The sequence below is a fragment of the Callorhinus ursinus genome, unplaced genomic scaffold (assembly GCF_003265705.2).
Source record: "Callorhinus ursinus isolate GAN/ISIS: 27379988/994484 unplaced genomic scaffold, GSC_fseal_2.0 scaffold4, whole genome shotgun sequence".
NCBI lineage: Eukaryota > Metazoa > Chordata > Mammalia > Carnivora > Otariidae > Callorhinus > Callorhinus ursinus.
In genome coordinates, this window is record NW_027397066.1 from 61,621,974 (window position 1) to 61,646,889 (window position 24,916).

Below are 24,916 nucleotides of genomic sequence, written 5' to 3' on the forward strand. Positions count from 1 at the left end.
ATCTCTAAAAATATTCATTACTTGTTACCCAGGAAAGTATCAGTGGAAAGAAGAATGAAAGGCAGATGTTATCACCACAGTACAAATGTTAAAATGCCTAAAACTGTCAGACACAATACACAAAAATGAAATGACCATTTTTAATTTCTACCATTTGGTTCACTAATTTTTTTCCTTGTTTGAAAGACACCAGATAACACCCTAAGGGTAAAATACTACTAGCTAGTCTTAGAATTTCTTTTCTTCCCTTAAAAGAATTCATAATACTTAAAGATAGTCCCCAACTATTAAGCTTACAACTGTAGGCGAGGGCTTATCATGTCCCAGGGATGCAGAACAAGCGGAGCCATGCTAAAAACAAGGAAGCAAAGAACAGAGAAGAGGGACAGGGCTTTAAAGCTCTTTCAGGAGCTTTTGTCAATACTTCAAGAAGCTTGTAAAAGGGAGGTCAGGGAAGTGAAAGACAGAAATTGGAAAGTGAAAAAAAGGCTAGAGTATAAGAATTATTTCTGAAAAGTACCTACTCTAACAAACTATTCCTTAGCAAATGACTAATACTTAGGGGTCTAGAAAGTAAAAGTATCACAGTATTCTAAAGCCTTGGTCACTGGGCGTAATGCCACAGCAGAATTCTACAAAGCAGAGTTCACACAGATGGTACTGGTTTGAAAAAGACATTTCAGAGTAAAAGGAAGACTACGCCACTATAATCTTTCTCTGTGCAAAAAGTTAACAGGAAGTTATACAGCTGATCCTGAACAACACGGGGCATTTAGGGGCGCCAACTCCCACAGTCGAAAATCTGCATCTCATTTTCAACCCCCCAAAAACTTCACTAATAACCACTAACAGTCAATGAACACATTTTTGTATGTTATATGTATTATATACTTACAATAAAGCTAGAGAAAAGAAAATATTAAGGAAACCATAAGGAAGAGAAAAGACATTTGCAGTCGTGTACTGCGGTGCAGTTCAAACCCGCACTGTTCAAGAGTCCATTCTAGTTTAGAAAATGACAGGGCAAGAAAGACATTATCAAACCAACACCATCTATATGAACTTTATTTCCATCCAACTAAATCCTTTGTCCAAAATAACACATCAAAAGAAATTCCTTCTCATCTACTACCTGAATTTGTTCTAAGTAAACAAATCGAAAGTGTGACCCTTGTTCAGATCCACTGGAGGAAACAGAACAAGCACCTAAACTGGAATTACTACAACTTCAGACACCAGACAAAAGTCCTCTAATGAAACAGTTACCAAAAGATTTAAAATGAACTCATTCTACTTGCGGGATATTCAGAGGACATTTGTTACTTTTCATGACTATCTCCTCAAATTTCAAATAATGGTTACCATTATTGGTGTAGAAAACCACCACTGTAATGCAGCTCACCAAGGAAGGCGGAGCAGGAAGCACGGGAAGTTTGCAGGGCAGACATGCAGATGGGTTACTGATGAAGTGGGCACAGGAGAGCAGGACCTACATGACAGGTTCAGATGGCCCCAGGAAAGGCAGGCAGCACGAAGCACTGAAAATACCTGCTGCAGCAGTCCGACCTTCAGCACCCTCAAGAACTGGGGGACCCTGGTGGGGAAGGCCTGCTTCTCTAAGTCTCCACTCTAGTTTTAAACTACACCACGGCCAAGAACATCTACTTTGACGACCATCTAGCTAGGGACTAGGGGAATGACCACACTCAGTAGAGTTAATATCCTGAGATTCTCAAGGTGGGTCACATTAGTCAGAAGGGTGTGAGTACAGCTACAGAGGTCATGCAAGGGAAGAGGGGGGTAAGAGAAAGAGGGGAGCCATCCCAGAAAGGTGACCAACAGTAGCATGGGAGCTAAGACAACAGGGGTAGGCGACTAGGAGGAAGGCTTGCCTTTCAAACCAGGAATCCTTGCTGTACTTGGTCTGCAGTCCCAAGCGAACAAAGGCAGAGCCAGTGAGAGCGGCCCCCTTACAGCATGGCATGTCTCTGATGGACACTGGAAGTCCTCTCAAACCAGGACACGGGCAAACATGGCAGAAGTAATTCGGGCATGATCTCACCAATACGTTGCAAAGATTTCCGAGAATCCAGGAGGAATATTCGATGGCCTTATCACGCATCTAACTACAAGATATTAGACCTGGTATTCCCACCTAAACACAGGTGAACTTACAGCAAAGACAGCACTGAGCCTTAAAGACTCAGGATCCATCAGGTTTGGGCCACATATGTTGGCTATCAGTCCCAGTTGGTTTTAGAGAACTGTTAAGACCAAGTTCCAAAGTCTGTGGTGGTGTTTTTAACTCTCTTCTCCATTATAATTTGAATACTACATGGGGCAGAGGCCTTTTCTCATTTTTTACAATCACTGTATTCCCCAGTGCCTAGATCATAGATTTTTCAATAAATGTTTGTGGACCATAGCTATTCGTATAAGAGAACTGAACACTGGTTTTCAAACTATGTCCAAACAGCTTGCAGAAGGGAAGAGGCCATGTGGCCATGTGGCCATGTGGATTAAGGCTGTACCCAACAGGTCTCTGCCCCAAATACACATTGGAAAGTATTACTTTTCTAACTTTATATTCAGGGATTGTGTGTGTACAAGATTTTGCTGGAGTCAAGGGAAGGATTCTTGTTCTAAAAGAAACTCTGAAAACCACCAAACTAAACCCTTAAGGTGTATATGGGAAAGCACTGGTTCTCTACTAAGCAGTCCTGGTTGTCTCTGAGAAAGTCCCAAGTTCCCTGAACTGCAGGTTTCAAATAAAGGAGTTGAATGAAATGATTTCTAAGAAGATTCCTTCAAATTAAGTCTGTAATACTCCTTCAGTAAGAAGGGAACAAATTTCAGTGAACATTCTTACAGCACCAAAACATCGGAAGACTCATGAAAGAGAATAAGCATATCCTCTAGTATTTTTTTAGTGGAGAACAAGCTCTCAGAGCTACAGAATACAAATTCTATTTACAACAGTCTTATTATTTATGCTTCAAAGTCTGTCCTTTCTTTGTGACAGTAACACTTCATATAGCAAATTTTCTCTGTACTGGCTTTGGGAATAGGCACAGAGACCAAGTCAGAGCATTTAAACATGTCAATTGTTCCAATAAAAAAATGGAAAATGAAATGCAGAGGTTTTCTATTAATATCCCTTCCCCCACTTCCACAGTCTAATGTAAATGATTAACATTCAATTTCACTTAACAACGCTGTAGGTAGGAAAGTAAATTCCCTGTGCCACACTACTGTTATATGGTGGTTTATGATAATTTCTAAAAATTCTCACTAAATAGCAGCTATCTCCTAGAATTATTTCCACTATAGCATTTATTTCAATGGAAATACTTCTCAATTATAACAATCTAAGATATGCTATTAAAAGAAAATGTCTCCCTTGTAAAGGAGAAACAGCCTGTGTTACCACCAACATCCTATGCCTGTCCTGGGGATGTAGAGCAAGCCGAGCCATGCTAAAAACAGTGGAACAAAGCACACAGAAGAGGAATGGGCCTCTAGCTAATATATTGCTCTGATCACCAACCTTTTTATGAAAAGACCCTCAATCTTTCTCTGCTCACAGACTAAGGTCTGAAATTCTCAGAGCTAAGAGGTAGTACTGAGGTACTTATATGTCTGCTAACTTTTACAGTTCATATCTATGACACATCTTATAACACACGAAATTCAAGTATTACTGTTCTTCTATAGCATTCTAAGTTCTTTAAGTTCGATAACTGCAGCTCTTTTTTATTATAAAATGTAATTACTTAAGCTCAGAATTTAACAGTCTTTTCTCTAAATAAAATCCAATAACATAAATCAGAATAACTTCATCAAATAAGAATAAATAGGGACATATAAATGGAAAGTAGATCCATAAGTCTTTTATGGACTCATTTGGCAGAGGAGTATGGTCTGCAGCAGATGTAAACTTTTAAATTCTATTTGGTGACATGAATAGAACCAATAAGCTTATCCAAAGTAGTTGCTAACATATAGCACCTTTACTAACTTTCCATTTGAATGAGAATTTTCTCCACTGAAACTCCTGCATTTTATATAGATAATTGATAAGAAATTTAACTGGCCTATAACATTTTATGCCAATTTGCAGAGAGAAGTGATGGAAAAATCTTAGGCAATAATAGGAGCTACCAGGACAAAACCTCTTTCAGAAAGATGGCTTCTACTTGCCAAAGTCTAGTACAAATACTTCACTTCCTAGCCAACAATAAATTATTTGTTTGTCTAAAAAGCAAATTCTTGCCATTTGGTTTTAATTTATCTTTTACAAAATAAGTAGAAATATAGAAACAAATACTATGATGAAACCTACAAATGTAGCTAGGAAGGTTCTTCATACAAAACAAGAGGACAATGTATTTTAGAGAATCTTACTAGTTTTTCAAGATTCTTAAAAAAAGATTTTAAGTAACCTAGAAGGGTTGAAAAGAAGCAAGAAAATACTATCTAAGCTTTCTAAGAGAAAAAAGTTCACCTAGCCCATAAGTTTAAAGTGTATATTACTTTACTCCTGTCTCCTCTTCAAAGTGGTTTGCCATTACAAGATTAGATTGTCTCTTAGTTTTATAATCATTTACGTATCCCAGGAAGAGATGAACTTAAAATGGACACTTACTTTGACTGACACCTTACCTGTGCTTTCTGAAGCAGTTCAATTGTAAGAGGAAGCCAATCAGGAATAAGTTTCTCCATTTCCAAACTAACCATGGCCAGAGCAAGCATGGATCCTTTGAATTGCAGAAGTTGGCTGCAGGCCATACAGTGAAGGAGTTGCTTGGTAAGGACTGCCAAATGTTGAGAGGGGCTCAGTTTGGGCAAACTGAAAAGTAACTGAGGCCTAGCTGACACTGCAATGGCATGGAACTGAAAAAAACGACAAGAACATAATACTAGTTTTACTTAAAGTTTTAGGTAAATTATATATAGAAATTGATGTAACCTCGGTATTACTCAATTTCTTAAGTTTGTAATTTTAGCTTCATGAAATCTGACATAGGATAATATCCTAATTTCTAATTTTTCTTTTTCCAAGTCATAACACATGAGTGGGCCCTCTACTTTCCTGTTACTAAGACTACATTTTCCCATAGAAAGCTAGGAGACATTAGGTGTATTTACAATGTGAAGAAAATCCAATGGTGTAGCTGTGTGAAGATCCCAGTTCAACTTATCCAGAATAATCCTCTCCATCCTCAGAATTTCAGATGAAGAACAGCCACAGAAACTGTCTCTTGCCAACACCTTCAGTACTGGAATTCTCTGTCCAAAACAAAGTGGAACGGGGCAGAGTGAAGAGGAGAGGAAAAAAATAAACTAATTTTCAGTTTTTGTTCTGGTAAACAGAAAGCAAGTTAATAAATGGAGAGAAATTTTCAAGAAAGAGACTTAACTAATTTTTAAAGGAAAGTATTTACCTCGTCCTCCTCAACAGTCTTGGCAGCTAGGAAAAAACAGCTGATTGCAATACAACTCAAGTATTTTGGATGGGCCTATAATTTTGAAGAGGGAAAAAAGCAACATCAGTGGTTTTCAAAAAGTTAAAAGAGTTTATTTTTAAAAACTAGATATGCACGTCAGACAAGTATGCACAAAATTCTAAGGAATAATTAATCTGATTCCCACCTATTGCTTTCTAAAACCAGGGCTAACTTTTAACTTCACAACCCTAGCCATAACTATATTCTATGAAAATACTAAGATATTATATAGTTAAAAGTTCAACCAATGCTAGTTAGCCAAAGTTAAATATCTATCTAGCAGAGAAGAACTTAATCTTAGAAGACTATTTAATAAATAAAATTCCAAAAATTAAAAATCTATTTGTACATGTGTGTATTTTGTAAGCTACTTTTACTCTTTTTATCTGTCGTATCAGTAACACTACCATACTAGATGTTAAGGGAATTAAAGAGAAAGAGACAATATAAAATAAAAAAGACTATAAACTATTCCAGATGCTTTAAGAAAACTATAGGGTGTTAGTGGGGGAGCAGAAATTTTCTAATTAAGTGTTCACAAAAACAAGTATATAGTCAAGTTCCATGGTGAGAAAGAAAGGCTCCTAAACTCATCATCAACTAGTAGGAGGAAAAAACTTTCTAAACGGTTTGACATGCATAGGAAGGCTTGAATTTGCCTGTTTTCCTTATCTAAGATAAGGTAGGACTACTTTCTACCTCACTGTTAGAATAAGGGTTTGCCAAACCCAGCATCAGAATCCAGTTTTAAATAACCAGAACAATTTAACTCCAACTACATTGAATGATACAGAGGTAAGTTACATAACATGAAGAAAACCTGTTTTGATATTTATTTTATACTTAAATATGACATTCCTGTGAAATTAGGGAAAACCTTCTGATGACCTGATGTGGCCTTAAGTAACAAAAACACCAGTGACCACTGCCTCAGTGTAAGTGGCATACTGTCTAGGAACCTTCTAGTCCTCTGACTATATGAAAAAAAAAAAGCTGGTTCAATAATATTAATATTTTTATTTAATCATTAATATTAATCAGACATTATGATTTAGAAGGACTTCCAAAAATACGATGTCTATCTATTATGTCTCAGAAGTTAAGGGACACCACACAAGTGATATAGGAAGTGAAGGCATATCTTTTAGCTAAGACAGTTTTCCAGGATTCCTTATTTCCCCAAGTATACAACAGGTCAAATCCTTGAGGTAATCAGAGTTCACTACAAAGAAGAGCCCAACAGTTAACAACTGAAGGAAGGCAATGCAACTCCTGAATCAAGGGCACCAATAAATTTCATAGTAAAAAGAATCCCAATAGCAAGTATGATTTTTTTTTTTTTTTTTTTAACAAAGAGTAGTTCTAATTCCTGGATGTACATCAGAGTCATTTGTGCAGTTGTTTTTGCTTCTTTAAATACAGACATCCAGATCTTACCAACTAGAGATTCAGATTCAGTAGCTCTGGGACAGGGCTCAGGGTCCATACTTTTAAAGAGCTACATAGCACTTTCTTCTGCACAGCTAGGATTGAGGCTCTATTCACTGCTGCAGGCTTGTATGGTCTGCTTTAAGTCCCTTTATTTAAAACTTGACTACATTTTAGGTTGTTTCAATATAGACTAACCATCTAAGTAAGATAATCTTACATAATAACATGACAGGACCCATTAATAAGAAATATGAAAAAAATGAAATACTTGGCAATTCTCTAACTGATCCAGAAACTTCCCCAAATCTCTTTAAAATGTTTAATAATAAGGTAAGAATCTTTTCTATGACAGAAGCTACAATAAGGTCATTAATAGTTTGTGAAGAACATAAAAACCAAGAAAGGACACTAAGCTTAAATTCATCTTTCTCTGTGAAAGGAGGTTAGCTAGAGTCAGAGGATGGGAGGGGGGCCTGGATAGTGAGATAAAAGTAGACATGTCAGAGAACCTAAATTTCAGGCAATTAGTATCATTATAATTAAGGGTTCTTTACGTCTCTTAAGGGTACAAGTGTGAAACATAAAAGATAACTGAGTGGCCATCCAAATTCTTCCACTCCATAATTCTTTGACTTCTATTTTTCATACTTAATAACAGAGTACAGTATCCTTAGCATTGAATTCACAGTTCCCCCAGCTTACATATTCCTAGGCATACAAATGACAACAAATAAATTGCTTTTCTACTTTTTCATGCCTTGCCATTAAATAAATGCTAACTTTCTGATTTAAATCCATTGAGGGCCTACTATGACCCAATTTCACATAATATAACCAATGATATACCAACAGAGACAATATAAAATTATTCATGTATTTTTGTATGCTATCATTCAACAAAAATATACCAAACTTATTTTATGCTCAGTTCATCTTATTATATTCCAAATGCATGCCTCTAGAAACTATTTATATATTTTCAAAACACGACACAGTACAGTCAATAACTAGTGACAGAAAAAAATGTGTAATAGGCTTATACTTTTCTAGTCTAGTTTACCAATAACATCTAGTACACCAATGTGTTAAAAGATGACTAAACATTCTGCTGATGATATACCGTTTATATTAAAATCAGGAAATCAAAAACTTCATAGGTTAAGTATATGTTATGAATACTGGTATAGCAAAAATAAAATTACAGAATACAATTCAAAACATTTCTAAAAATTTCAAGCAATAATGGAAAACATCATGCCTTCTTATAGGGACACAGATCATGTCCAAGAAGGTTGTTCACTCCTTGTCACTTTCTAGAATATTTACTAATTGCCCCTGGTTTAGTATATAAACCCTCAAACAAGAGGTTGTGTTTAAGTGTATCCTAAAATATTTACCTTTACAGTAGCTAAAAACCTGTCCAAAAGACTGCTAGCCAGAGCAAATGTTTCTGGGTAAAGGTTGAATTGGTACTTGAGTTTGGCCAGCCACTGAATCACTTCATCTCTCTGGGATGGAGAAACATTCTACAAGGGAACAGTTAAAAGATAAAACAAAAATAAAAAAGAACAAGTGAAGTTCCAAGTTATTAAGAATGAATTCTCTCTTAAAAGGTTAGCAAATGCTATGGAATATGTTTATATGTTAAAAATGTTTTTAAGTTTACTCAAAATCTATCAAACTTAAGATGTACAAAGATAAAACATTATGTACTGGTCATAGCAATTTATCAATATCCAATATTCTCATTGTTTATTAAATAAAATCTTCACAATGTCATCTTACCATATACCTTATCTTAATTAAACAAAGGTGTCCAGGGAATCTAACACTTTAAAGGTGAGGTAACACTATTATCAACTGACAGTAGTTTTGGAATTAGTTTCCCAATTCTAGAGAATAAGAAAATATAGTGAATTTCTTTCTAAGGCAGCAAACAGCCATTAAACCATCTTAGGAAATGTAAATGGAGTATGGTAATAGAATGACAGCCCATTAGAAACAAAACTAAAGTCAACAGGAATAAATTAAAGATAACAGGGACAATAGGTGAATTATACATTTAAAGATCATGGAAGAATACTGAAGGGGAAATTCACCTGAACTAATTTACCAATGGAGAGATTATTATACAAACATATGACATTACTGCTTCCTACATATTATTTTAAACTGCTGAGTACAGGCTTAATTTTTAGAAGCTACACACTTTAATGCAACAATGACTTAGCTATCTTTACTCTTGAGTTTTGCAGGCACTATAAAAAAATACAAAATAAAACCAACCTAATAATAATCTACTTATAATAAATGAAACAGATCCATGAGAACTACTTCAACCAGGTAAATACAACAGAGTACAGAAATGACTCTGTGATTAGTGGAAAAAAGTATTTTCAATAAGTGAGGGTTCCAGACAAGTAAAGGTTTAATCCAAGCACTGCATCTTTGTAATTACAACCATTTTAGATGGAAATCCTTTAAAATATATTATTTATCTCATTCCTTAGGAAAGTAGAGAGACCATAGCTTAAACCTCTTTCCTGATTACTCTAGGTCAATTTTATGAAATTAATTCTTATATCACAGAGAGATACATTAAGAGCCATGAAAGCAGGGTGGGCGGTATATCTTAATAATGTATCTCCTCAAACAGATATTTCAGTTGGAATTTCTCCTCTCCTTCCTCTTTCTTTAGTGTTGTGAGAAATACATGACTCAGTGCTCATTATAATCTCTGCCATTGCACTGGCAAGCTAATTTCTCATTTTTTTTCCAATTCCTCTGTCACTTTTCATTTCAGCACAACATAGTAAACGGTTTCTTAGTGTTGGCCAAACCAACTAATCACACATTTTTACATCTAGCTAAACTCAGTTATAACTGATATTTCAGAAGGTTAACTGCCATATATCCACCTTCTAGTCAATTCCTTTTGTCAAATAAAGACTGACCCTAGACTACTGCACAAGAAATACAGACAAGAAATTGAGATAAAAATGGTTTACAACCTCTCACATTAACATCTCACCACCAAGCTGGTGTTAAAACTATGAACAATCAAAACATTTAATTCAGTTCATATTAATAATATATTAATAACATATTAATAATATTCAGGGTCCATCATATGATAGGTCCTGGGAATACAATGATGAATAAAAAAAAAGCTCCCTGTTTAAACTTCTAAACTTAAAAGTCTCATAGCGAGGCAATCAGAAAATGTCAATCAACTATGTTTAGTGTAAAAGAGAGGTATGCACAGGGTGCTAAGGGAATACACTGGAAGGGCACTTGGTCCCATATGGAAGTAGAATGAAAGCTTCTCATAGGAGATAGCAACAAACTTGTTTCTTAAAAAGTAAGGAGAGGATATGATCATTTTAAAGACATGGAAAAGAGCTGTTTTTTTTAAGCCTGTGAACTTTTTTTTTAAAAGATTTTATTTATTCAAGACACAGAGATACAGAGAGAGAGAGCATGAGCAGGGGGTGAGACAGAGGGAGAGGGCGAGGGAGAAGCAGGCTCCCCGCCGAGCCAGGAGCCCGGTGTGGGGCTTGATCCCAGGACCCGGGGATCAGGATCTGAGCCGAAGGCAGATGCTCAACCATCTGAGCCACCCAGGCGCCCCAAGCCTGTGAACCTTAAAGCATAAGAATGATGTCAACCTGGAGGAAATAACTTATTGTCAAGCTCTTCTGACTTGCAAATAAAATCAAGGTGGGTGAAAAAGACTGCTAGAAATGGATACTCTGAGAATCAGTGGTGTAATTCCACTGATCGAAAAAAAAAACATAGGCAGTTCACAAACTGAAACTGTGGGCTCGACAAGTTCTGGGTGCACAGAGTGGCAAGGGAATTTGTGTCCTGCACAGACTATTGTCCAACATGACAGAGGACACTGGAGTTAGGCTATTAGAACCAGGAGCTGAATTCTCTCTCTCACAAAAAGAGTCTAAAAAAGGTGGCAAAACATCCTCTGGAGCTGTGGCTTCTCAAGAAAAGTGAGAGGAAGCAGACACAAACTGACAACTAGGCCTTGAGTCAAAGAGCTATTAGCATGGTCATTGGTTCAATAATATATCATTTTCCACAGAGCCCTGAGCTGCTACCTTAAGATCTAGTTCTGGACTAAGGGCTCCTAAAGGTCCCTGGGAACGAAGTAAAGGCAGTCTTCTAGATGAAGAGAGTTAAGCATTCAAGAGAAATTAAATCCCTACCAAGACGAGCTTTTATCTAAAATGCCAAAACAAACAGAAATGTAATGTTAAGCCATCCATCCAATCAATGATAAGGAAATACGTTCACACAAGGAGAAAGCGTCTGGGTGGCTCAGTCGTTAGCGTCTGCCTTCGGCTCAGGTCATGATCCCAGGGTCCTGGGATCGAGCCCTGCATCAGGCTCCCTGCTCAGCAGGAAGCCTGTTTCTCCCTCTCCCTCTGGCCCTCTGCCAGCTTGTGTGTGCGCTCTCTCTCTCAAAAAATCTTTAAATTAAAAAAAAAAGTAATGTTAAGCCATCCATCCAAACATATCAATGATAAGGAAATACATTCACACAAGGAGAAATAGATGGTGATAGAATCTGATGAAACTGGGGAGGCTTGAAGGAGGTCAAAGAACAATGATCCAGAGTAGTAATGAGGAACAAAGACACCATTAATTCTACCTTCAGCTCAGAGATCCATACAATGGGGACGGAGGAGAAAAAGATCCCTGAATGACAAATTATATACAATGTGCCTATTTGCTGTCTGACATTAAACAAACGACAAACATATAATTGTAAGAAGTGCCACAAAAGTTGGACATAATGTGCTATAAGAGTACGTAACATAGGGAACACAGTTACATAGAGATTTCCGTATCATGGTTATAACTAAATGAGCCAACTTTTAGAAAGCACATAGAATGCAAAAGGCACTCAAATACTAGTTTTGTTCTTTCCCACTTCTAAAAATACCTGATACTCTAATGATGCCAGAAAAAACCAAATTTACAAAACACTACATACAAATAATTATTTTAAACCAACTGTAATACAACTAGTTATGAAAGAGATCATGACAAATCTTTGGACTTTATACCTTATATTGAAATATGGGAATTAGGGCCAAGAAAGCATTCCTGCATGGCTAGTATTATCATCACTAGTCAAAACTAGTAACAACAACAACAATAGCAACAAAAAACTCCCACAAAAGTTAATACTTTAAGACTCACCCTTAGGGAAGTCATACTAAGATCACTTTTTCAAATCAATTCAAACATGTACTAAACAGTAATATTATCAGGATAGCTTTACAAAAATGAAGTTCTGTGTCGAAGTGATCCAATTCAGAAGGAAGGACGGGAGGAAGAAAGGAAAGCAGAACTGCCTGCCCACCCTAGAAAGTATTTCCTGGTCAAGGAATCTGTTTTCTTTTACATGGATTCCTCAAATAGGGTTAAGCCAGGTCAGTAAGTTGAACAACTAACTAATCCTCAAGAGAACTTAGAATGGATTGATTGAATCTGGTAAAACACAGGGTTTTGTATTCCACATGCCACTATTCTGATCATTAAAATACAAATCCTCTCTAGCTTTAAACTCGAAAAGGCTCACCATTACCTAAAAGAGTTAAGTACAAGCCCCCAGGTGTGGCGTACAAATCCGCATGACCTACCTCTCCAGCCTCACTCACCTTCCATCACTTTCTCCCTTAAAATTCATACTGTAAGAGTATTGTATTGTACTTGTATTTATGGTCCTTTCTTGCTCCTGCTATGCTATTTTATTACATCACTTCTCTGTTCATACTGTTCCCTCTGGTCGGTACACACCCCTCTCTCTTTTACCTACTGTTATTATTTATCCTTCAAGAGCTATTTCAATGGTCACTCCTCACCACGCTTTTCCTAATAACTCTAGTTGGGCTAAGTACCTTCCTGTGCTCCCAAAGCCTCTCTTGTCACACCTGTAAAGTTCAACATTTTAAAAAAATTACATTTCTGCTTTTGGCTGTGATATAGGTAGCAACCTACACTCCAGCTGAGAACTAGAAAAGCTATTCACCACCACCACCACCACTTGTTTTGAAGTCATCAAAACTGCTAGGACAACCAGGCTTTGCAGAACCAAGATTCTGGAAAAGAGGTACAAGTATCCCCCAATTTCGAAAGTCCATGTTATGTCACTTATCTTTTATAAAAACCTACCTTAGTACCTTAAAAAATCCACAGATTTTCACTTTTACGAAAAAAGGCAAAAAGTGAAAATAGCATTCAGCATTCGTTTTGCAGCAACCTGTTACAGAGACAGTGGCACACCCAGAGCAGCAAATTGGTACTACCCATCTCCTTCCCCCAAACCACAATCAGCACCTCAGCCATCAAGCTCTGAACTGTGTCTGTGAGCACCAGGGCTTTATCTTGATTTATTTTGCCCATCTGTTAGCAAGATGTGTCCTAAGATATCAGAAAAGCCAAAGAGAGGGTCTGGGAACACTCAAAAAATTTCCCTTATAAATTAATGGTAATTGCTTCTTTGCTTTATACCATTTCAGCTTATCAAAGTTGTCACAGGAATGCTCTACTTTGTAATACTGGGGGAAATCTGTAATGAGGAGTCAATATTTTGTAGTAGCTTTTCCTTCAGGGCATTTGCCCATCCTCTTGAGTTGTCAAGAGGCTGAGAGTAAGGGCAAAGAAACCTACAAAGCCTGTGAGACTTTTATAGGGCTAGAGACAAAATTTGGAGACTTAAGGAGCCAAGTGGGGAGAGGAAGGGTCAGAGAACTGAATGTGACACTTGGCTGACTTTCCCTGTAATTTTGGAATGAAATTTTCTGAATGAAATTCTAAAGTTGGGAAGGACAGGGATGTACGAAGCTAAGCAAAAGCCTCTGAAAAGCAAGAAGGAGTTCAGCACCCTTCAGCACCCTCCCAAGTTCTCAGGTGGAATCTTTGACTACACTCTAGGAGGTGGGGCACACCGAGGCAGATGAAGCCATACCCAACTGCAGCCCAGACTCCCATCAGCATATCTCTCACTGGGTTAAAGTGATTAATCTCTGGGGCACCTGGGCAGCTCAGTCAGTTGAGCATCTGCCTTCAGCCCAGGTCATGATCCCAGGGTGTCCTGGGATTGAGCCCCACATTGGGCTCCCTGCTTAGTGGAGAGCCTGTTTCTCCCTCTCCTTCTGCTGCTTCCCCTGCTTGTGTTCTTTCTCTCTCGCTGTCAAATAAATAAATAAAATTAAAAAATAAATAAATAAAATAAAGTGATTAATCACCTACACAGTCGCCTACCAAAGGAAGACTGAACCCTTCTTCAGCAAGATAACATCTAGAACCTTTACAATTTTTCATAGTGTTCAGCATTCAATTAAAAATTACTGGGCATGTTAGATAGTATAATGCTAAGCAAAATAAGTCAGTCAGAGGAAGACATATACCATATGATTTCACTCATACATGGAACTTAACAAACAAAACAAAGGGGGAAAAAACTGGACACAAACCAAGAAGTAGACTCTTAATTATAGAGAACTGATGATCACCAGGGGGGAGGCTGGTGGGGGACGGGTGAAATAGGTGAAGGGGATTAAGAGTACACTTGTCATGATGAGCAGTGAATAATGAATAGAATTGTTGAATCACTATATTATACACCCGAATCTAATATAATACTGTATGTTAACTATATTGGAATTAAAATTAACCTATTAAAAATATTAACCAGGCATGACAAAAGAACTAAGTGACCAAAAACCAAGAGAAAAAAGAAAGGGAAGCAACAAAAAGACCTAGAACTTTGAATTATCAGAAAAGGACTTAATATACAATAGAGGAAAAGTGGAAAAAGAGATGAAAAGATGAAGAATTTCAGTAGAGAAATGATACCTATTAAAAAAATCTAAAAGGAAATACCAGAAATGAAAAATATAGTAACTGAAATTAAGAACCCAATATGTGGATCCAAGAACAAATCAGACATGGTTGGATAACTATGCTTTGAGGAAAACTTAGTTTTAAATATGTGTATTAAAATACAAGAACAGGGACGCCTGGGTGGCTCAGTCAGTTAAGCATCTGCCTTCAGCTCAGGTCATGATCCCAGGGTCCTGGGATGGAGCCCCGCATCCGCAATCCGGCTTCCTGCTCAGCAGGGAATCTGCTTCTCCTTCTCCCTTTTCCTCTGCCTCTTCCCTGCCACCCCCCGCCCCGTTTGTGCTCTCTCAGATAAATAAAATCTTTAAAAAAATAAAATAAGATACAAGAACAAATGGAAAATCAATTATTTAAGCATCTACCTCAAAATAAAAAAAAAGCAAATTACACAAAGTAAACAAGCAGATAATTAAAATAAGAACAGAACTTAAAAAAAAACAAATGTACAATAGGGAAAATCAACAGAACTAAAAGACTAACTGACAGACCTCTAGAAGGACTGATCAAGAAAGCACAAATCACCAACTAAGGAAATGAAAAAAGGATCATCACTATGAACCTTTTGATGTTAAAAAGGTATCATAAATAACTTTACACAAGTTAATTTGACAATTTAGATGAAATAAATAAATTCCTTGAAAAACACAATTTACCGAAACTGAAATAAATGAAGACCTGATTAGTCTCACATTTACCAAAGAAAATGAATCATTATTTTCCCATAAATAAATCTCTAGGCTCCCAGTGGAACCTTCCTACACTTAAGAAAGAAATAACAACCCAAACAAGAGTACTTTTAAAAGAGCGGGAACATTTCCTAATTCATTTTACAAAGCCAGCATACTTTATTATGAAAACCTGACAAAACGCATTACAAACCAATCTCACCCATAAACATAAATGCAAAATCCTAAGCAAAATGTTAACAAAATCCAATGATGTAAAAAATATTTAACACCTATTTATAAAAAAAAAATCTCTTGACAAACTAAGGCAGATAACCTTCTTAATCTGATAAAGATGATCTAAGAAATATATAACAAATATTATACTTAATGGTGAAATACTGAAACCTTTCCCCTCAAACTAAAACTGAGATAAGGACACCTGCTACCATCATTTATATTCAATGGGGTTCTGGAGGCCCTAGGTAATTCTATAAAACAAGAAAAATAAAAAGTATTAAGAACTGGATAGAAAGAAAGAAAACCATGATTATTCACAGTTAACATATCTATGTATAATACACAGAAAATCCAAAAGCCTCTGGACGTGAATTTAGTATAGTCAATATATAAAAATCCATTTTATTTCCATATACCAGTTTCTAGAAACAGCATATAAAAAAAATGAAAAATCTACAATACCATTTGTAATAGCCTCAACAAGACTCAAGTATCTAGGAATAAACCTAAACTACCAAATATTATTAAATGAAACTGAAGACCGGGCTCCTAGGTGGCTCAGTTAAGTGTCTGACTCTTGATTTCAGCTCAGGTCATGATCTTAGGGTTGTGGGATCAAGCCCCACATTGGGCTCCAAACTCAGAGGGACTGTTTGTCCTTCTCCCTCTCTCAAATAAATAAAATCTTAAAAAAAAAAAAAGACACTGAAGACCAACTTTAAACAAAATGGAGAAATATTCTACATTCATGAATTGGAAGACTCCTATTATAAGCATGTCAATTCTCCCCAAATTGACAGATTCAATAATCCTCCCAATTTTCTTTAATTGACAAGTATATTTTAAAATATATATGGAAGAGCGAAGGGCTAAGAATAGCCAAGACAATCTTGAGGAAAAAAAGAACAAAATGTATGCCACCAAACACTTACTATAATGCTATGATAATTACGGCAGTGCGGTATTTAAAGAGCAGCAAATGGACCAATGACAAGAAAAGAGGCAAGAAAGAGACACACAAATATATTCATAGGCCTACAGTAGTCACTTGATTTATAACAAAAGTGCAGAGAAGTAGAGAAAAGTGTCTTTTTAATAAATGGTGCTGGTTCTCTGTATGGAATAAAATGATGGACTCCTACTTCACACCATACCCTGCCCACCAAAAAAATCCCAACTGGAATGTAGATCTAAATGTGAAGGGTAAAATAATCAACTTTGCAGAAGAAAATGCAAAAGAATATCTTCATTACACTGGAGTAGACAAACATTTCTTTAAAAAAGGAAAAAAAAATTTGATAACTTAGGTCATTAAAAATAAAGAACTTCTACTGATCAAAGTTCAACACAAAGAGAGTTGAAGACCATCTGTAATACATAGTCTGCAAAAGAAAGAACTCTTATAAAACAATTAACAAAAAAGACAGTAGAAACCCAGATGAAAGATCTGAATAGACATTTCACCAAAAAAGTAAATCTAATGGCCAAAAAACACATGAAAAGCTGAACTTCATTAGTTATTAAAGAAAAGCAAATTAAACCCAATGTAATACTATAATACACTCACCAGAATAACTAAAATGAAAAGACAATACCAAGGGTTGACGAGGATGGAGAGCAACTCAGGATTTTCATACTCTGCTAGAAGGGGTAAAAACAAAACAAAACAAAACAAAAAAACCCACAAAAAATGTGACATAATAGTGGTATAACAACTTTGGAACAATTGGTGGTTATCTACTAAAACTGATATACACATATTCTAGGTTCTAGCAATTCCAGCCCTAAAAATATATTCAAAAAGACACGCACATATGTTCACTGAGACATGCACAAGAAGATGACACTAATGACCATCAACAGAAGAGATAAATTCAAAGAATTATGCATGGCAATGAGAATAAATTAATTATGGCTACATGAAATAACACAGATGAATCTCACATAAAAAAATATCGAACAAGAGGCCAGTTCATACTCTGTGTTTCCATATATATGTATAAAATTCAAAACCAGGAAAAACTAATCTGTGATATTAGGACAGTGTTTTCTTGGTCTGGGGGAGTAGATGGTAGTAAGTACAAGAGGACAGAAGGGGGCTTCTGCAGTGCCAGTAAAGTGGTGTATTTTACAGCTGTACACTTAAGATCTGTGTACTTTTCTGTACATTATACTTCAACAAACTGTTTAAGGAAAAGAAAAAAGAGAAACCAACCTACAGGATAAATAGATTTATTTATTTACCAAATCCACAGATTATACAAGAATGACAAAGTCAACACATAAGATAACAATCATAATTTTAAAGCCAGAAAAATGGTCAGAATTGACAACTTTTAATTTAATAAGAATAAACAACACCATACCTAGGCCAAAAACTAAAAGTACATCTAGCACAAAGGAAACTTTGCTTAAAACTAGAGAAAACAAGGTTTTAAAACAAGTTCAGTAAGCCGATATGACATTGCTGCCAAAACAATAAAATTTAGGGCTAGTTTAACAAAATTATCAAGCCAAGATAAAGTGAGGCAATAGTTTCACTTCATTGTCCATTAATGACTACAAATGAAATGTCACAACTTAAGAAACACACAAAAAGAGTGTATCTGGAAAAAGAAGATCAGGGGTGGTAAAAGAGAAATCTTGTCAAATAATGATTAAAAAACAAGAGATGTTCAATCAGGAAAAGAGAGGACGACTTTGTGGGCTCATCACATCTTTGAGCAGATAAAGGGCTACCATTTAAAATAAGACACAGATTTATTCTGTATTGCTCCAGGGGACAAAACCAGAACTAATAAGTAGCCACCAGAAAGCAGCAGTTTTCAGGTTCAATTTAGGAAAATCTTTCCAATAATTTATATTTTTCCCACAGTAGAATGGACAAAGTAACCAAAGCAGAGAGAATCACTTACCAGAGATGTTAGAAGAAGAACTTTCCTACTGTGTGGTTAGAGTAAATCAGTGTCTCCCAAACCTAATGCATATTAAAAAACAAATTTCCACAATTGCTACCACAAATCCAACAGGTCTGGATGAGACCTGGAATCTCTGTAAGAAGCCTCCTGGGTGATTTTGATGCACTCAGCAGCCCAGTGGCTCAGGATCCTGTATTCAGAAACCACATAATTATACGGCCTTTTAAGATTCCTTAGAGTTTCAAAATTCTAACGAAAACCATTTTAACAGCTTGAAGCAAAGTTTTATCTTTGCATATCAAAAGCACTTTAGCAAAATAGAGAATATCTGAAAGTGCATGTCACTTAGACCAGTCTTCAATTTTTTCTCCCAAATTCATATAACAAAATTATTGTGTACTCGAAAGTACATTATTATATAAAATAACTTCTCTAACCTGGACTAATTATAAAGAAATGATAATGTTCATTTTTATAGATGTTTACTGGAAATCTATTATATGCCAGTAAACAAAAATGACACAACCCAACCCCAAGGGAACTCACAATCAAATCATCAGGAAATTATAATATTGTGTGCTATGGTAAAGAAGTAAAGTGCTGTGTGAGCATACAGAAGGGGAGTGATAGGTATATAATATTCTTGTCTGACCACTCTGTCCTAAACTTGAAGATAGGGGATGCAAATTAAAAGAGAATTGTGAGAGAATGATCCAGAGGTAGAAAAAGAAAGACAAGGAAACTGAAGAAAAGAAGCATAACAGAAACCTTTAAAATATTTTATTTTTCCATTTTATCAGCACTTAAAAAAAAATTAGAAAAGCTGGAAAAGTATGTTTATGGCTTAATGACAAGACTGTGTTTCTTTTCTGCAAGGAATCAATTAGGAGGGAAATCATGGTTAGAATCAATAGTGGAAAGAGAAATAGAAAAGCCAGTCCCTGAGAGTGGCAGAAGAAAATAAAGAAATTAGAACTAGAATAGACAGGCGTCCTTGGGGGTTACTATAGCAAGCGGCTTGCGCTATTACACCTCTTTACTCTCATCCCAGTCTTATCCCCTATCCCCATCAGAACAAGCCCACCCACATTTTATAAGAATTAACTTTGGTTCTACTTGGTATCACTAAAGGCAAATCCTTAAGTAGTTCCCTCTTCAAAGTTCTAATACTGTTCTGTTCTCTGGTATTACCTCAATAATACTTGTTAAATCACCTACAGAAATAGGCCAGATTAAGTGATAATATAGCAATATACTATAATCTTGGTAGAATATTACCTTCAAAGACCATGTTGTAAAAGAATATTATCATTGGTTACATGTTGACTCAAGGAGACAGCAGAAGGAAGAAAGAAATGGTTCTAAAGCCAGCTGTATTAAAGCTTTGAGGCTTACCAGAATGTCAGAACATAAGGGTAGGAATTTCTGTTTTTCTCACTGATGTATCCCCAATGCTTAGAAGTGCTCAGAATGTAGCAGACACTGAATGAACATTTATTGAATGATTGAATCCCCAAGTAATCTAAAAAATCACACAGGCACACAAAAATAGAAACTGAAAAACAAAGTATAATGGAAAGAGAACTACATCAAGTTCAAATTATACCTCTACTACTTATTAAAGTCTTGAGCAAAGTGGGACTACTGCCTATTTCAAAGGATATAATAAGATAGTAAATGTGATAGCATATGTAAATGCTCCTAGCTTAAAAGATATTCACTCAGGTTAACTTATTTTCAATCTGTTAAATGACAAGTAACAGTAAATGCAAAACATATTTCTTCAGCTTGTGAGAAAGAATGACAGAAGTAGGTTAGGAGAAAATGCATATAGATTTCAATAACCTATGAACAAAGGTTAACCTAAACCAAAGGAGGAACTTAGGTATTTGCTATTCATTCACCTACAAATCAAAAATCAAACATTTCTTGGCCACTATTCTTTATCCCAAGCACAGTGCTAGGTATTAGGGATAAAGAGAGCTTATACAATAAGCTTTGGGAGTACATAAACTTTATAGTTATTTGTCAAAAATAACACTGATAGGATTATATGATAGATGCATAAAAACTTCTAAAAGAAAAGGCATATAGCTAACAGTAATTGAGAAGTAAGCTGGCTATTTCCCCAGAAGTGTCCAACATTAGCATTACCTTAGTAGCTTACTTTAACTCCTTATAAATATTCAAGAAAGACAGAACAAATTTTTGTTTACTAAAGATAATTTCAGCCTCCACAGCTAACTATATACTTAGAAATAAAGATAGCTTACTACTGTTAGTATTGGTCTACAAAGAAAGAGAATATATCTACCTTCCTAAAGCTATAACTCAGATAACAAAACAAGCAAACAAAAACAAAAAATTCATTCTTGTTCTATTTCAGAATAAAACAAGGGGAGGTTTCTCAAATAAATAGAGCATATCCTTTAATGGTATATATTTCTTCAATCCAGTGTCAAGATACCACTTTATGACAGTACACTTATTTCTAAAAGAAGTCATGTATCTAGAGTGACGAGAAAAATCATTACCTGATTTGTAGGCATTTTCGGCACATTCACCTTCCACATCTGGGCTTCCCTAGAGATTGCCTTTTCCAACAGGAAAGACAATCTCTGGTTTTCCAAAGGCCCTGGAAACTTCATGATATCCTCTGGATCTGCCTGCCTCCCAGCTTGATGTAGCTACCTATGAAATCAAACATAAAACAATGCTTTTTCTTTAATTCTAAAATACGCTGAGCGCTGTATAAATATGCTGGTTCTTATTAAGCAATTCATAAAACAAAATAAGAATGTTATGAGGCAATATCGGGTTTTACAGCTCTTTAAAACATCATATATTAAAATATTACAATAATAATCAGTTACCTAAAAATATTCACTTTATATTTGAAACTCAGTTGTAAAGAGAATAAAAACATGGCCATATAGCTGATAGAACTTACAGACTCTGATGAAAATATATTATTGCATCTCAAATTGTGTCAACAAATTTTAAATCATGGGAATTTTTATACTAGCTATTCTTAATAGTGGTCCCAAATATTCCTCTTAAAAATCTCATCAGATAAGGGTTACTAACCTTTTTCATTAAAAAAAATTACATCCATTACATTAAATCCCACCCACTCCCATATAATCAGTATGAAACCATCCCCTTAAGTATAAAACCATCTTGGGGCGCCTGGGTGGCTCAGTTAGTTAAGCGACTGCCTTCAGCTCAGGTCATGATCCTGGAGTCCCGGGATCAAGTCCCACATCGGGCTCCCTGCTCAGCAGGGAGTCTGCTTCTCCCTCTGACCCTCTTCCCTCTCATGTTCTCTATCTCTCAAATAAATAAAATCTTAAAAAAAAATTTAAAAAAGTATAAAACCATCTTTATTTGTGCTTCCAATTATATAGTGTCCACTAGCTACACATATGGCCATTTATATTAGAACTGAATAAAGTTAAAATATAATTCCTCAGTCACACTAGCCCCATTTCAAATGCTCAACAGCCGTATGTGGTTAGTGGATACTGCATCAAATAGAAATGTCCCTTTTCTGCACTATCACTGCCAGAAAGTTCTACTGGAGAGTGTTGATCTAGAAAAACTCAACAATCAGGTGACTGGCCCTCTAAAATGAGCAAGCCTAAAGAGCAACAGTCTAGATCAGTGCAGAGCAACTGAAAGTCCAGGACAGATGTCTTTAGGTTTAAAAAAAAAAAAGAAAGAAAGAAAGAAAAGAAATTAAGAGATTTGAGAAGTACAACCATGTGTAGAAAATTAGACTGAGGGACGCCTGGGTGGCTCAGTTGATTAAGCGTCTGCCTTCAGCTCATGATCCCAGGGTCCTGGGATGGAGTCTCACATCCGGTTCCTTGCTCAGTGGGGAGCCTGCTTTTCCCTCTGCCTGCCACTCCCCCTGTGTGGTTACTCTCTCTCTCTGAGAAATAAAAAAAAATTAAAAAATAAATAAATCTTTAAGAAGGGAAAATTAGATTGAGAAGCTGAAGATATGGCAAGACTCAACTAGATTTGATGAAAGCTAAGGAACTGAAGAGGTAATTAACTTCAGAAAAAAAGATTATGCAAGAAGGTAAATGTAATAATATACCACAACATTTACAAAGCAATAATAAGGAAAATACTGAAGAGTGACTTTAATGAATAGATAAAACTGCATTGGGAAGATGGGAGGTATTAGAAGATAGAATGAGCACTACATCTTTATATGTCACAGTAGGCAAACCATAAATAATACCTAAAACTGAAATATCAAAAGACAGTAGGGCAAGTTATTTGAAAATATGATCTTAGATAACAAGAGAAACATATAAGCACTCAGAGGTTAACCTGTGAGAAAAGGGTTAGAAAATCCAGCAACAGGAGAATGCTGTTCTTCATTATAAACCTCATATAACTATTTCATTTTTCAACTAGGTACCTGTATTATGTATGTGCTTCAGATTTGTGGCATTTTAAAAAAATTTAAATACCTAGAATTAATAACATATGAAAAGTTGATTTTTTAAATAAAATTTAAAACTATAAAAAACAAATAACAAACTTCAACTTCCATGCCCCCTTCACCCCCACCTCTAGGTACTATCCCTTTCTTATTCGTCACTTCACATACTTTGCCTATTTGCTATAGAATCTACTGCAGACTACCTCCGTTAACTGGATTGTGATTTTTTTCATTTTGCTTCTTTAAACTTCTGAGTTTTTGCAAATTTCCTATAATGAGCATTAAGTACTTTTTATACCAAGAAAAAAACGGTAAATAACAGAGAGGGAAAAGAGAATACCTAACCCAAAAGGTCCATTTCAAAGGTAACTTCTTCCAAGAACTCCTGATTCTCTAATCTGGTGTGATTTCTCTCCCTTCTGAAAGCAGCTTCCCACTATTTCCCCTATGAGATGATAAAACATTATAATACTGAAATGCTATCTACCAATATCATTTTTTTTATCACTCATAGAATCCTGATGAAACAGGGACTCAACAAAAGATTGGTTTCAATCCTTGGGGCCAAAACCAAAACAAACCCAAGTCTAAACTCTCTTTCATAGGCCAATTCTTCAAATGTTTGAAGGTGGCTAGCATGCCCACCAATTCATCTTTTTCACAGCTGAACTGTTCAGGATTTCCTCACATGACATGACTTTTGCTCTTCTAAATGCAGTCTAAAATCATTAGCTACCTTTTTGAATCCATATCACACTATCAACTCTTAAGACTTTCTAAGGTACACTCTTAGGAAAATTCCCTCCTACCTGCCCCACCCCATTGTGCACATAGTTTTGGAGCCCCTTTTTTTGGCAGGGAGGGGGGACAACCTTGTTCAGGACTGTAAATGTATTCTTTCTTCTTTAAAAAAGGTCATCTTGTTATATTCCACCTACTGTTACATTCTGCTGAGATGATCTGAGATTCCAATTTTGTTGCCTTGGTACTTTTCTCAGATTTTCCATAACTAGATAAATAAACTCACTATAATTTCATCTAAAGCAGATATAAATATTAACCTTAGAAATGGAGTGTAAACTAGATGACCATCTGTCAAGAGATCTTTAGAAAAAACACCTATACTGGATGGAGATTAAACTTGGTTTATTGGTTCTAATGTTTCTTCTATACCTTATTTTTTTTTTTTAGAGATTTATTTTTTTTTAAAGATTTTATTTATTTGACAGAGAGACACAGCGAGAGAGGGAACACAAGCAGGGGGGAGTGGGAGAGGGAGAAGCAGGCTTTCACTGAGCAGGGAGCCCAATGCGGGGCTCGATCCCAGGACCCTGGGATCATGACCTAAGCCAAAGGCAGATGCTTAACGACTGAGCCACACAGGCGCCCCTAGAGATTTTTTCTTTTTAAGATTTTATTCATTTGAGAGAGAGAGACAGAGAGCATAAGCAGGGGGAGAGGCAGGGAGAGAAGGAGAAGCAGACTCCCCGCTGAGCAGGGGGTGGGGGGGTTCGATCCCAGGACCCCAGGATCATGACCTGAACTGAAGGCAGATGCTTAACCATCTTTAGTCTGTAATTTATTAACGCTTGTCAAAACTTACGAAATTACTTCCTTCTATTAGCTACACCCAACAGGATGGCTCACCAGGATCCCCCAGCCTTCTCAACACACCCCAATGGCTGGCTGCTCCCGTGATTGCTCTTCCCTCAAAATGTTTCCTCTGAAGATTACTTTTAGGAGGGAGAGATGGGGAACAGAGAGGGA

At 36.1% G+C, this 24,916-nt stretch overlaps 1 protein-coding gene across 2 annotated transcripts in view; it reads right to left on the reverse strand.

Moving 5' to 3' along the window:
• The window catches only part of CCNI (cyclin I), a 33,144-nt gene that overhangs the window by 3,009 nt on the left and 5,219 nt on the right, over positions 1 to 24,916 (reverse strand). Inside the window, exons 2-6 of one of the 2 annotated variants that reach the window (XM_025887273.2) lie at positions 21,225 to 21,381; positions 8,336 to 8,464; positions 5,445 to 5,519; positions 5,149 to 5,289; positions 4,663 to 4,893 (exon numbers count right to left, since the gene is read on the reverse strand). In XM_025887273.2, the coding sequence (XP_025743058.1) occupies positions 4,663 to 4,893; positions 5,149 to 5,289; positions 5,445 to 5,519; positions 8,336 to 8,464; positions 21,225 to 21,338 (690 nt within the window). In that variant the 5' untranslated portion in view covers positions 21,339 to 21,381. The remainder of the gene's footprint in view (positions 1 to 4,662; positions 4,894 to 5,148; positions 5,290 to 5,444; positions 5,520 to 8,335; positions 8,465 to 21,224; positions 21,382 to 24,916) is intronic. The other variant, XM_025887274.2, reaches the window with a different exon arrangement.